Source organism: Lontra canadensis, unplaced genomic scaffold (genome assembly GCF_010015895.1).
Source record: "Lontra canadensis isolate GAN:19392208 unplaced genomic scaffold, GSC_riverotter_1.0 scaffold5, whole genome shotgun sequence".
Taxonomy (NCBI): Eukaryota; Metazoa; Chordata; class Mammalia; order Carnivora; family Mustelidae; genus Lontra; species Lontra canadensis.
Window position 1 is genome coordinate 2,782,042 of NW_022630999.1, and position 15,081 is coordinate 2,797,122.

General features: G+C 38.0%; 1 protein-coding gene across 4 annotated transcripts in view; it reads right to left on the reverse strand.

The window, feature by feature from the left end:
- LMBRD2 (LMBR1 domain containing 2) overlaps positions 1-15,081 on the reverse strand; it is a 38,435-nt gene that overhangs the window by 1,232 nt on the left and 22,122 nt on the right. For all 4 annotated transcript variants that reach the window (XM_032851327.1, XM_032851326.1, XM_032851329.1 and 1 more), the window contains exons 10-17: positions 13,064-13,245; positions 12,395-12,528; positions 10,758-10,863; positions 9,998-10,095; positions 6,506-6,609; positions 5,060-5,106; positions 3,755-3,860; positions 797-926 (exon numbers count right to left, since the gene is read on the reverse strand). In XM_032851327.1, coding sequence (XP_032707218.1) covers positions 797-926; positions 3,755-3,860; positions 5,060-5,106; positions 6,506-6,609; positions 9,998-10,095; positions 10,758-10,863; positions 12,395-12,528; positions 13,064-13,245 — 907 coding nt within the window. The remainder of the gene's footprint in view (positions 1-796; positions 927-3,754; positions 3,861-5,059; positions 5,107-6,505; positions 6,610-9,997; positions 10,096-10,757; positions 10,864-12,394; positions 12,529-13,063; positions 13,246-15,081) is intronic.

The following is a 15,081-nucleotide window of genomic DNA, read 5'->3' on the forward strand; positions in this document are numbered from 1 at the left end:
GAAATTTCATCACACATTTGATATTTTGCTTTTGCTTAATTATTTTCACAGAGCACAGTGGCTAAAAGCACAGACTCTACTGCCAGAGTCCTGGGGTTTGAATGCCTGACTTTACCATCTGCAAGCTGTGTTACTCTGGGTAAGTTACTAAGCCTCTCTGGATTCAAATCTGATTGGATTTACAACCATAATATATAGTATTGTTGGGAATGTGCTTAGAATAGTGTCTGACACCCAGTCACAGCTATGTAGCTATTGCTAAATATGATAAATTTCATAAATGGGTTCATTAGAAACAGGCATATAAACATTGTTAAGATCCTTACTATCAATTTCAATTTTTCTTATTTAGAATACCACTAGTAGTTTATGGAGATAGCAATTTCAATTATCACCATAGGATGCTATAATTTTTTTTTTATACTATTTTTTTTTTAAGATTTTATTTATTTATTTAACAGACAGAGATCACAAGTAGGCAGAGAGGCAGGCAGAGAGAGAGGAGAAAGCAGGCTCCCCGCTGAGCAGAGAGCCCGATGTGGGGCTCGATCCCAGGATCCCGGGATCATGACCTGAGCCGAAGGCAGAGGCTTTAACCCACTGAGCCACCCAGGCGCCCCGGATGCTATAATTTTTAAAATATAAAAGCATCAGCAGATATAAAAAGTTACCAAAGTTGGTTAGTATGGTTAATATTAGCAATAAAAATGAATATTTTCCTTATGTTTATCTCATCAAGTTGTATGCTAGTAAAATTTCAGAATGCTGGAGCCAAAATGCCCCAGACAGAGCTTACCTTTCTGATTTAGATTCAAGAGGATCATCAGTGAATGTTTCTGCATTAAAATCCAAAGGTTCTACATCTTGGAGGAGTTCTATTCGGTCTCTTTCAGTCCTATTATTGGCCCTGGTATATTTGGATGTTGCTGTGAACGGAGGAAAAAATATATATCTACTTTTCTATTGTCTTTATGGGTCAGTCTATGGACTCATGAAAAAAAGTCAAGATTATAAACAATCTGAATTTTGATTGTGAAGATAATAATAAGAAAAGATAACTACTTGATTCCTTTAAATCAGATTAAAATGAAAAATAGTATGATAGGAAATAACACAGAAAAGTTCCTCCCTTGTAGCTAGTCTAAGCTCAGAAGCAGGTACAATGTAAAGATTCAATTATTGTGAATCAGAATCAACATTTAACATATGAACTATGATATGAAATTGTTCATTCTCAAGTTTCAGCTGGTTTCATGGTGAATCCAGGGTCCCGTATCTCTGTTCTCGGCTAGAATTTCTTTAACATGTACTCAACTCAAGCTCTGAGTCTTCAGAAAGGCCTGAGTCTTCTTCCCAGGAGACAAGAGTTTAGGCAAGCTAAATCCAACAGAAATAAAATGCAAACACAGTATTTACTTATAAATTTTCTAGTAGCTACATGAAAAAATAAAAAGGAACAGGTGAAATTAATTTTAACAGACTTAATTTAGTTCAATATATCCGATATATTATCATTTCAACATGAGGCACCAGCCTCATTGTAACTGCTCAATGGCCACTGTGGGTAATACCGACCATCCTTGTCAGTACAGATCTACTGAATTCTCCATTCTCTCTATGTGGATGGGCTGGGTTTTCTTCATAAACAAACCAAATTTTCACGAAGTTCTTCTGAGCAGTCCAATAGCTTCAAAAGAACTTTGTGATATAGCTCTTTTTGAAAACTTTAGGCAAGCCAATTCAATTCTATCTTACACTTTTGTCATCTTGGGCTCTGACCTTCATCTTTTCTCTCATTCATTCAGCAAATATTGATTGCCTCCCACATTCCAGGTTCTCTTCAAGTCAGCATCCTAAGGCATTGTGTTCCCTTTTCTCTTGAAGATTCTCCCACACTCCCACATCTTCCTACCACGTCAACCTCTACTTAAACTTCCAAATCTTTGTAGAGTCCCCTCTCTTTTTCCTAGTTTGGTTTTTTTTTTTTTTTCAAAGATCTTATTCATTTATTTGACAGAGATCACAAGTAGGCAGAGAGGCAGGCAGAGAGAGAGGGGGAAGCAGGTTCTCCACTGAGCAGAGAGCCCGATGTGGGGCCTGATCCCAATACCCTGGGATCATGATCCGAACCAAAGGCAGAGGCCTTAACCCACTGAGCCACCCAGGTGTCCCCCCCTTTTTAAGATGTTCTCTGAAAGAGAGAGAAAGAGTAAGAAAGAGAGGGAGAAGCAGGCTTCCCACTGAGCAGGGAGCCCGACACAGGGCTCGATCCCAAGGCCCCGGGATCATGACCTGAGTGGAAGGCAGACACTTAACTGGCTGAGCCATGCAGGCGCCCCTCTTTCCTCGCTTTAACTAAACCTTTAGCTCTCTCCCATGTCTGCTACCCTAAATCTCATTCAAACACATCCTTTCTTCTTCATCTCCAGGATCACTGGTTATCTTAGGCCCTCATTTCTTTTTTTTTTTTTTTTAAGATTTTGTTTATTTATTTGACAGAAAGAGAGAGAAAGCACAAGTAAGCAGAGTGGCAGGCAGAGGGAGAGAGAGAAGCAAGCAGGCTCTCTGCTGAGCAGGGAGCCCAATGCAGGGCTTGATCCCAGGACCCTGGAATCCTGACCTGAGTCAAAGGCAGCCGCTTAACCAACTGGGCCATCCAGGTGCCCCTAGGCCTCACTTCTTGATCGCATTACCAAAACAGACATTAAATTGGTTCCTTTGTCTCACTTCCCTGGAAATCATGCTTGATGTTCAAATTCACCTTCTGAAACCAAAGATCTGAGCATGCTCCTTTCCTGAATGAAATCTTAACTTGATTTGAAAGTCTTCACTTCTGAGCATGGTAATAGCTACTGCCCAGCTGTCCCTGCAGCCTCCCCTCTCATCAGGCTCCCCATACTAAATTTAGGATCTTGTGACAGAAACAAACCTGCATTCTCCCAAAGGTTCTCTTAAGTCACTCATTCATCTTTCTGCCTAAAACCCCTTCACTGGGCAAAGTACCATTCACTCCCAAATGCTGAGTTAGTATTACTCTATCACAGAAATCCTTTCCCTATAAAGAACTCTTTTTCTATCCCCTCGGTTGAGTTCCCTCAGCATCGGGAGTGTACCCTTCTACTCTCTCAGCATTCCTGCATCTCCCCCAAAGACAAACTTCCTTTGCCATCTACTCTGGGCAGAGTCCTGGGCAAAAACAGGCTTCTTACCACCTTTCCAGGGGCAGATGGCAGGGTCAAGGGATATGGGGGGGTATCTTAACTCAAACCACTGGCAAATGTCTTCTACTTGGTTATCAGTCCCTCACAAAATTAATTGGCATCCCAAGGACAGGAAATTTATCTTCTCTATATCCCTGTATACCTGGGAAAGTATCTGTCATAAGGGTCAGTCAGGAAATGGTTATAAAAATGACTGAATTGCCTACATCTACTACCAAAAAAGTAAAGAACAACAACCAGGTAAATCGTAGAAATCAACACCTGCCTACAACATGCCTGGGATAAGTACTGGTATTATTTAGGGTCGTAAGATTACAACTATTCATGCGTTGTCCCAATTCTCCATCTCTTATAAGAAACGCATACTTGAGTTTCCCTTTCCTTCTATACACTGAGGGATGAAAAAAGAAAGACAATGCAGAACCACCTCTACAGTTCTCTAAAGGCATTTCTGAATGGATACCTTCTCAGTCTCTATGCAAGCAAGTATTGGGAAAACAACTTCTAAGGGAACTAGAAAAGAAACGACTTACACCGGGTGGTACTAAGATCTGAGAGGCTTGACTCTTTCGGGTCAACATGAACATTTCTGTTTCTAGTGGAATCTTCTCTACTGTGTCCATAACGTTCTTTCCACTCCTAAGTCAGAAACACAAATAAATATATAACAGAGGAACTCACAGGCAGAAAGTAATTCATCAGTGTCAACAGATTATAGAGTTAGAGAATTTAGTTCCTTTTATCAGAAATTCACCAGATAATCAGTATGATTAGCATAGTACCGTGAAAATTTTCAAAAATAATTTTTGTCTCCGAACTTTTTTCCAAATGAAAGTTTATAGACATTTTTGCTAGCTATAATTCACCTGTTTAGTTCTTCTGTTTAAAATGTCAAAACAACATGACAGCTACAACTGGCTTACCTTGACCACATAAAAGTTATGCGAACTAATAATTCATGAGATGTTAACAAAATCTTCTCCCATATAAATAAACTACAAATATCAGAGACCTGAAAAGTCACTTTCAAAAGCAAAATTAAAGTTGTATACAAACATGGTTAGATAGGTATAATCAAACCATATGAAGTGGGATGCTACTCAGTCAATTTTTAGAACTGAAAGGAATCTTAGAGGGCACCTTGTTCAACCTCTCCTGCCGTGTAGGGTTTCATTCTAAAATAGCCATGCCATTGGCTCTCTTATTAGATGACATGGAAGTTTCTATTGCAAGCAGCCCATCACAGTTTTGATAAACTGAGGAAGATAGACATTTTCACCGACAGGTGAAATCTATCTCCAGTAACTTCCACTCTCTGGTTCCAATTATGTCTTCTGAAATAAAGAACAAAGCTCCTTTTTACATGACACACACTAACATATATGAAGACAACTATCATGTCTCCTTCTCTGAGTCTTCAATTCTCCAGTATAGATATACCTCGGTGTTGAAAATTTGTGGTAACTGTCGACTAAATTTTTCTAATTTTCTGCCTTTTCACTCTCTAGGAGGAAAGGACTGACGAAAAATTGAAGAGAAATACAATTAATGTCATATGACCAAAAAAGCGTAACAATTTCAAAGCAATCAAAATGATTTTAATAGCAAGATTGCATGAATTTATTAATTCTCTCATTAAGTATTCACACAGCACTGACCTTAGGCAAGAAACTGCTAGACGTTGGACACAAAGTAATTTAATACTAATGACTTTTTAGAACAGGTCTACACTGTTCCCACGGTTCTTTGGTCTTTAGCCAATCCTAAATCAGTAAAATTCTTACAATTACTTCACATTAGTCTTTAGGTTACACCAAATTAACAAGTACTATACTTACTCTTCTTCGATTTTCACCTTCTTCTTGCCTTTGCCTTTTTCTCTTCTCTAGAGACAGAAAAGTGGTCTCAAATTTGGTATAACATGGTTTAATTATACATAGAGTAACTGAAGTAAAGGTATCAGGCTATGACCAATTTCCTTTAAATACTACAAAGTCAAAAGTAATAGGTTATTGTTGGAAAGGACCTTAGAGGTCACCTAATCCACAGAGAATACCTCCCATATTTTTGTTGGAGATGACCTTTAGGCCTTGTCTAACAGTTTTAGTGAGGAAAAATTTCTTCCTCATGGTGATCTCAAATTCTGGATAACTTGTTTTTCTTCGCCTTACCTTCAAAATGAAGTTGAGACTTCTTTCTGCATAAAAGTCCTTTCCCTTATTCTCTTCAGGCTACAAACTCAGTTTTGGTTTTGGGGGGGGGGGTTGTTTGTTTTTGTTTTTGCATAAGATACATTCTACAGTTGCATAGTTCTGGCTGTCCTTCTCTAAATACCTTCTAACTTATAAGTTCTACTCTTGAAATCTTACCCAGGACTGAATATGATACTTCAGATGAGATCTAATTAATGTTAAAGGCAGTAGAACCATTATATCAACTAGACCGCACCTTTCTAGGAGAGAATTTGAAGGATACAACAGCTTCTATTGAAGCTACAACATATTTTGGCTGACATTTAACTTATGATCACACAAAAGCTCCAGACTTACGTAGGGGAATGTCTAGGAACCAATGTCCCCACACTCGAGTTTTGTTTTCTTTTTTCCCTGCCATCAATCAAACACCAGTAAATCTGATACATTCAGTGTCGGGATTAGATTCTAGTGGAGGGCCATGTATTCTAACAGGGTGTTAATGTTCATCGCACTCTCAAACCAAGCCTTGGCCTGAATGATTTTCTGTGCGGTATCAAATCGATAATTCTTTCAACTCATGAATTTTATAGTTGTACTGAGCCTGGCAAATCTGTTTCCACAAAAACACCAAAATGACTCCAATGCCATCCAAGAGAATTATTTAGTTAAGGATGGACTAAATTTCTGCTGCAGTATTTCTTAAAGATGGATGAAACCCCCATTTGTTTCCAAATTATTTTTGCTATGAAGATTGTACATAGATTTTTAGCTAAAAAACATTAATTTCTCTTTTTTTTAATATTTTTATTTATTTGACAGAGAGAGAGCATGCACACAAGCAGGGGGAGCAACAGAGGGAGAGAGAGAAGCAGGCTTTCCACTGAACGGGGAGCCTGATATGGGGTTTGATCCCAGAACCCTGGGATCATGACCTGAGCCAAAGGCAGATGCTTAACCGACTGAGACACCCAAATGCCCCCCAAAACATTAATTTCTTAAGAGATTAAAAATTACAAATTATACAAACACTAATGTTGTATTTTGAGTCTTAGTGCTTTCCTTTCATTAATTTTAAAAGACAAATCTTACCTCGTCTGATTAATTCTTTTCCTTCATCAACCAAGTCTGATGTCATATCATTATCTCCCATGAACTGCTGGAAACCAAGTAGATTCAAACAACGGGTTCCCAAACTAATAAAAGTAGATTTTTTAAAAGACATGCATTATTTCTCATTGTAAAAGTTTAGATAAACCATTCTTTAGTATTGTCACCCCAAAGAAGCCTATATTTTATTATTAGTTATCATAGCAAGTTACATAGTTATTCTTGTCTTTCTTCAAGAAGAACTTATTTCTAAGTTTATATAGCAGGTACTTCCCTGACATGATGTGCACCATACCCAGATTTCTTCCAAAAATAAATTGATTTGGGCCATTAGTATACCTTCAGAAAATTATTACATAATACAAAACAATGGCTATAATACAAATGCAATGGATTCTTCTCTTATATTCGAACAATTTTAATGCTGAAAATACACAGACAACCAGTATTCCCAAGTGTAAAATAATCTGGTTTAGAAAATCTTAATTATGCAAGTTGATTTTCATGTTCAATTTTTTTTAATAACCTGAGAGCTAGTCAATTCCATTTAAATAACTTTAATTACACATTCAGAATTTATCACTGTATCTCATCTGAGGGCTATTATTTTATATTATTTGGTATTTACTTTAAACCTCACTGTAGTATAGGACAAGAATACTCTGAAAATATGACATTCAAGGAAAGAAGCAATGGCTGGATGGGCAGGATTCATATTTGTTAAGGTCCCACTATATACATCAGCCAATTTACAGATACTCTCTTATTTTATTCTTACTGTAATCCTAAGAAATAATCACTTTACAGATAAGAAAACAGAGGCTCAGGGCGTTAAATACTTGCTAATGATCATTTAGTAAGTTTTAAAGCTGGGATTTAAACACAAGACAAAACAAAGCCCAAGTTCTTTTTATTGCCTTATTTTTCAGATGTTTTCACTGATGTACTCCTAATGGTATAAGCCTGAACACATACATGGAGCAAGAGGGGGAGAGAAGAAGAAGGAGAAAGCAGGGAATGAATGTGTGTGGGTGTTGGTGGGGGTGGAGCTTGGGGTGTGCGCACGCTGGGAGGAAAGAAAATAGTACAGCAGCTACAAGAAAGTGAAGGTCTTCCATTTTACATGACCAATATGTAAAAAATCTGACTGTGTAAATCTGACGATGTGGAAAAAAAATCATAATGTATCTCCATGCTTTAATATACCACTTACCATTGAGCAACACTGGGGTTTTGGGTAGGTGGTCATGCCAATTCAGTGACTTTAAAAACTCCCTTACTATTTTCATCCTTGTGGGAATATGATACCCCAGGGTGAGAAACCCCAAACTGGATCCTTGACTGTGGGATGGTCATAACTTTTTCTAAAGTGTCAGGAAACAGCCTTATACTCTCCACGCAGTTAAATCTGGATATTAACTCTGGGAATGGCTGTGTTGTTAGTAACATGGAATTAGTAGGGTGCCTGGGTGGCTCAGTTGGTTAAGAATCCAACTGACTCTTGATTTCAGCTCAGGTCACGATCGCAGGGTGGTGGGATCGAGCCCTCGCTGGGCTCTGTGCTCAGCAGGGAGTCTGCTCATGATTCTCTCCCTCCTCTCTCTCAGCCCCTCCCCCCTCTGTGAGCGTGCGCACCCGCTCCCTCTTTCTCTCTCTCTGAAAAAATGAATAAATCTTAAAAATAAAACAAAACACGGGAATTGCCTAATTATGGCAGCATTTCAAAAGAAAATGAAACCTATGAGGAAAAGAAACCTATGAAGCAAGTTACCATTAAAGTGTCAATAAGGCAATTGCTTCATATGTCTCTATTAGATAGAGTATCTATTTTGAGACATAATTTGAAAATTAAAGAATCTGGCCTTTCTTTTCCTAAAAGACAAACTGGCCCTCAAAGTTTATCCCATTTAACTCTAAAACAAAACCTTTAATGGATTAATAATTTTCCTTTTAGACATAATAAATCTTTAAGATTTTATAGTTGATAAAGCACAATCCCACCCATCTATTCCTTGATCCATATAATAATCTACTAATGTAAGCAGAGATACTAATCTTGCAAACATAACTACTAACATGTGAAGTCCTAAATCACACATCACAAGCTCCTAATGTTTCATTACTAGTTTTGTAAACTTTTAAAATAAATAAACTAAGTTTTGGACATGTGAAATACAGTCTCTTCCTTTACTACATAATTTTCACGATGATGACACATTTTCACAAACCTATTGTCTTTTCTATCTTCAGAAAAAAACTTGAAAGTTACATGTACTATCATCAGTTCATATTAACAGTTTTATTTTAAAATGTAATCTTTTATTTTACCTACAAGAAGGTAAAATGTTTTAAAACATTCAATAAAGAATTTATTTCAAGTAATATTTGTCTGTTTATTCAATAGCTTTTTATTGAGTATACATATATTATCTGTAATAACTATATAACAGTATTAGAAGATGTAAATGAAAAGTGATGAAAATCACTTTGATGAAACATTTTCATCAGAAAAACAAACTGACTAACATCAACAAATTAATTTTTAGGAGCACCTGGGTGGCTCAGTTGGTGAAGTGTCTGACTCTTGGTTTCATCCAGTTCAGGTTGTGATCTCATGGGTGATGGGATCCAGCCCTGCCTCAGGCTCCACATTCAATGTCGAGTCTGCTTGGGATTCTCTCTCGCCTCTCCCTCTGCCCCTCCCCTACTCGCAGATGCTTGCACACTCTCTCTCTCTCAAATACATAAATAAATAAATATTTTTTTGAGTGGTCTTTTTGGCGTGTCACAGAGCACTGAAGCAGTCCGTGAAGAGGGCAGACCCAGCACACGATAAGGGCCCCTGACATGTGCAAGTAGGGAAGACAGGGTGTTAGAAACTAAGCACATCTGTCTTTACCTGCTTTTGAGTCATACCCTAGCCAACAGTCAATCATTTTTTTCTAATCCTATAAAAAATAGTAGCCTGTGTCCTTCCCAGCCTTGTATGTACGGCCTAATTACAATTGCCTCCCCATCTGATGTTTGGTGCTGGCAAAGATCTGAGGCCCCTAAAAACCCAGCAATGACTATGGGGAAAGCCCTAAGGCTTTATTTTATATTTATATTTATATTATATATTTATATTACTGGATAAAAGATGGGCATGGGGGTACTTTATAAGCTACACTGTCTGTCAGTGTTGAAGGCCAGAACTTAGAGTTAACATTCTGTAATCAATCCTACCACTTTGTAGCCTAAATACTTGTAAAAGAATGACTATACTTCTCTTAAAAATACCTTCAGAGGGAGGGCCTGACTTCATCACTTAAACAAATCCTTTAAACTACATCCAGTACCCCCAAAGCCACAATAAAACAAACAACAACCAAAACCTAACCAGTAAATATTTAAAAGAGTTTTAAGGAGAAAGGATATCCAGATTGGACAAGAGTAAGAGAAAAAAAAAAAAAAAAGCAATGTTAAGCTTCTTACCTAAAGTAAGTAGCAATACAGAGAATTACCACCAACATGGGATAATATATGTAGAATCCATCTGCAATAAAGGATAAAACTTTCATGGAACCCATAATCTAAAGAGAAAAAAAAAAAAAGAAGAAGAAGTTAAAGTCATACAGTTCTGTATTTTTCATTCTTTTCCACCATTAGAAAATTCACTCATAACCAACCATATTAACAAATTTGGACTTCTCACAAAGTAGAAATAAAGCACTAAATGGACTGATTTTTAAGTTCTCATCACAAGAAAAAAAAAACTTGAAAGTACGTGAGGTGATGGATGTCAACTAAAGATACCATGGCAATCATTTCAAGATAGATACGTATATCAAATCATTCTGCTGCACACCTTAAACTAATGCAATGTTATATGTCAACTATATCTGAATTTGCTTATGTATTAAGGTTTTTACGTAATTAATATTTTGTGAATATTATTGAAAATTATCGTGTACTGAAGATGATAAATATAAAAGCTAATAATGAGGTCTACTGATACTGCTCGGCTGCACAACCTATGTGAACCAAAAAACTTTTTTTTACGATAAAAGAGAGCAAGGAATTATTATCATGTCATTAGTATTACATATACAACTTTTAAAAGAAAGTGTGATATTAAAAAAAAAGATCCTTATCACACTACAGAACTTCTCTGCTGGGATTAAAAAGAAATTCCACAATAATAAATCTCATAGAGACAACAACTCTAAAAAAACTGTGTTCTGACCATACTTACAGATGTATAAGCAGTTGGCTGTGTATTCTGGTGAGAGATGGATGAGTCCATATGAGTCAAACCCAAGAAATTAAGACACAAAGGAGGAGTCAAGCGGCAAAATAACCTGTAGTAAGCATTGATAAACAGAGTATATTAAAAATATGGTAGCAAAATCCATTTTATTATATTGAAATATAACTATTATTTTCATCCTTTTGTATTGTATTTATCTTAAATTCTTAATGTGAACTGTCCTTACTTGAGAGACATTCTGAAAATCCTATTAATCGCATTTCCCTAAAACATCAACACCTACATGGCAAAGTTCGGGCCTCAGGCCTCACCACCCAAAGGAGGTAGTGGTTACCACTGCTTTAGCCTCAGAATTTCTGGATGCGCTTCTTCCAAGTCTTTCATCTGTGTAATCTGTCTCAGTATGGCAAGGACAGCAATATCCTCAAGGGGAACTATATTCACTACACAAAAGACCTAAAGTTGTATCAAAGTACACCACTCTGACAAGTTCAGGTACAAAGAACTGCTAGAGCTCAGTTTTGTCCAGCCTCACAGAACTAGACTTGGAGACTGGGGGGAGAGGAAAACGGAGGACGTGAATACAAAGAGGCAATATGAAGAGGTATTTTGTGTGATCGAACAATTCTGTATCTAGATTGTGGTGGTGGGTACATGAATCTACACAAGAACACACACAGATGAAGGATAAAAACAGTGAGAACTGGGCGCCTGGGTGGCTCAGTGGGTTAAGCCTCTGCTTTCGGCTCAGGTCATGATCTCAGGGTCCTGGGATTGAGTCCCACGCTGGGCTCTCTGCTTAGCGGGGAGCCTGCTTCCTCCCCTCTCTCTCTGCCTGCCTCTCTGGCTACTTGTGATCTCTCTCTGCCAAATAAATAAATAAAATCTTTAAAAAAAATGGTGAGAACTAAATGAGGTCTATAATCTAATTAACAGTAACCTCTCGGTATAAAATCCCTGCTTTTGATATTGTACAATGGCTATATAAAATGACTCCATTCGGGGAAGCTGGGTGAAGGTTAATAAGATTCTTTGTACTATACTTGCAACTTCCTATGACTCTATAATTATTTGGAGAAAAAAGGTAAAAGAAAAAAACCTTCAAGATACTTCAGACATGGATTCCTCTGTGAACTTCCCGAGGTCCACCCTTTATAAATACCATTATGACTGATTAAACAATAGGGACAAACAATAGCCCAAGCTAGAGCTGTCACTCTACCCTCTTGCTAAATCTCTTAGCAAAGACTATTCTTGTTCATTTTCATAAGCCCTTTATGATGCAGTTTGATGCCATGGGATCTCAGAACCCTCTAGGTCTCACTTCGCCTCTAAACTCTCAGATGGTCCTAGTATTTACTAATCTATTTATTGAATCTCTCATCTGTAAATCCTGGCTGTCTTTCCTTTCCTCCCTAACCTAGTAAGCCTGTGAGTAACCTTAAACTTCAAGTAGGATTTAGCTAGCAACCAAACATCTAACTAATGCTTAAACCTAATCAACGAGCTCACATAAACACAGGTGTCAGTGGAACACCCATAAAGGACAAGAAATAAATGAGAGATCCAAAGAATGCATGCAATGGAGTCAGTCCCGTGTATCCAAATACCATCCCACTTACATGCCACTGAAAAGAAGGCTGTAAGCATCAGTCTGGTGATGTGAGGCCAAGTAATAATAGTTAAATACACGAATCCTGAACACAGTAGAATAAACACAGATGCTGAGAAAGAAGATGGAAAGGAAGCAAGCAATCTGAAAAACAAGCAAAACCAGTTTAAGACGCATGGACTCGAGCACTTTTGTATGTTCCCAAGCATTATCCTTTATTCCCAGCTAACATTTATTGACAGTCTGAAATTTAAACACAGTAGTTTTTCTTAACCACATAAGAAAATGAATTTATGAAAAAAATCTACATCTCAACCCATTCAACATCCTGTCCATGAGTTTCAGATCTACCTCCTGAAGTGAGCCCGTTCTCCCACTCCCTTGGCCATTCTCCCCATGAAGACTCTAAGCTATGTAGCTTCACTGGCGTAAACAGGATCAAAGTATTCTTAGAAAAGAATTTTGCACTATTTTGTACCCTATCATCTCTCCTCAAACACCGTTGTAAGTTTTTATAGTCTGGGTAAATGGATGAAGCTCATTTTTGAAAGTCTGAATAGTAACACTGCGGGGAACTTCACTGCTTTCCTCATTACTAGAATATATAAAGAAAAAGACAATAGTTAAAAACCATACTATGAACTGACACACATTTATGACAGATATAAAATCAACTGACCTCGATATAAATATAGTTGTAAGTTTTTTCCGCCAGCTGTATGAAGACTGCAAAGAGGGATAAGACAGGTGTCGTACTAAAGAATGTGCATTCTGACCACACAACAATCACAGAGAAGACGGACAAAACCACGGCAAGTATCCTATAAAACCATGGTCGCAACAGACATTCCCAGTACCATTCTGGAAGAGAAAAGAAAAAGATGATTAGGAAAACCACAAAGAGGAACACAGTATTCACCCTGTTTCAAAATATTCCGTACAAGATACATAACTGCAAAGAGGAAAATATTAAGTTCACAGGGCAGGAACCAGGCAGATCTCCTCGACACCCAATAATCACCATGAATGTGACAAACTGACATCACGTGCCTCTGGCCATGGAACACTGAGAACAACACTGTATCACTGCAGCAGTATTTCCACCAAAAATGCAAAACTTGCATCCAACCAGAGGAAGTATCACACTCACATTCCGGGACACCCGACAAAACACAGGCCTAGAGTCTCCAAAAATACCAATGTCATAAAACAGAAAGAGGCACTGAGACTTTGGTCCAGATGAAAGGAAACTGAGGGGACATGACACCTGAATGAGAGGCATGATCTGGGATTTTCAACAAAGAATATTTTGGGACCATTTGCAAAATCTGATTAAGGTCTATAGATAACAGTTGTTATCAAAGTTCATTTCCTGATTTGGTCATTGCCTTTGGTTATATAGGGAAATGTCTCTTATTTTAGAACATAGATGCTGAAACATTTAGGAGCAAAAAGTCATCATATTTGGATTCAACTCTGAAAAGATTAAGGAAAAATATATACACAGAGAGAAAGATAAAGCAAATGGATATGGTAAACCGTTAACATGTAGAGAATGTGGGTGAAAGATATACAAGAATTCTTTTTCCTATTCTGGCAACTTTCAGTTCAGTCTGACTTTAGGTAAAAAATAAAAGACAAGAAAAAAAAGGTCCCCAAATTGAAAAGCTGTATTTTCACTCCATTCACAGAGGTGTGGAGCTCTTTCAACCCTACTCTCCGCATAGTTCCTGGTGAGTTCAAGGTCCACACTGGTGATCCTTTTTTTCAATACCCTGGGGTCTTCTTTCAAACCTTGCCCTCCTTTCCTCCTGTGATCTCACCCTCCACTGTGCCTTCACAATTCATTCCCATGGCCATCCCTAAACCTCTTACCGTCAAAAACTCCTGCCCTTTTAATCTCATTACAGTGGCCCTGTTTCCAGGCAATATCTTCACCTAATATTCCAATTCCACTGACTGACCTTACCTGAACTAATACTCCATTCATTCTCCACCTTTTGTATTGCCGTCTTAACACCTGGTATCCTATTGCTTTCTTTACCAGCTCCGATTCCACAATCTTTGAGGATAATTACTCTCCAACATTCCAATTTCTTTGCCCTTTCTTCTTCTCTGCCCTTGCTAAGTGAAACCACACCCTGGTTAAATCCAACCTTCTGGCTGTTCTGGGAGCTGCATCCTGCAAACGACACATACCTTTGTGGACTGTTTTCACTCTAAATGTTTAATCCCCAGCTTCAGGTGGACCCTGAGCACTGCCCGGCTAGCTTACTACAATTCACCAATCCTCTCCCACGCCTTCTCTCCTTAGCAACTATTTCGTACCTTTTCTTCTTTCTTCAAATCTCCAAATCTTCTTCCCCTATACTCATTCTCAGCATTTCACTGAGAAGCTGGCAGAAGGGAGCCTCCCCAAGTCCCCACCACTACCTCTTTTTACCTGCTCAGGTACATTTGTGCCTTACTTCCTAATCGAAGGGCATTCTCTGCGCTGTTCACTATTTCCCATTTCATCTCTCCTCCTCATGGACATCATCCCAGCCATTCTCTTCTCTCATTACATTTCCTCTAAGGTATCATTCCCAAATTACATGCTATAACTGATCTTGACCCTGCCATCCTCCTTCAGCTACTATCTCTTTTCTCTACTCCCTTTTGTAAGCAAAACATTTTGAGAGTTTTCTATTCTCCCAG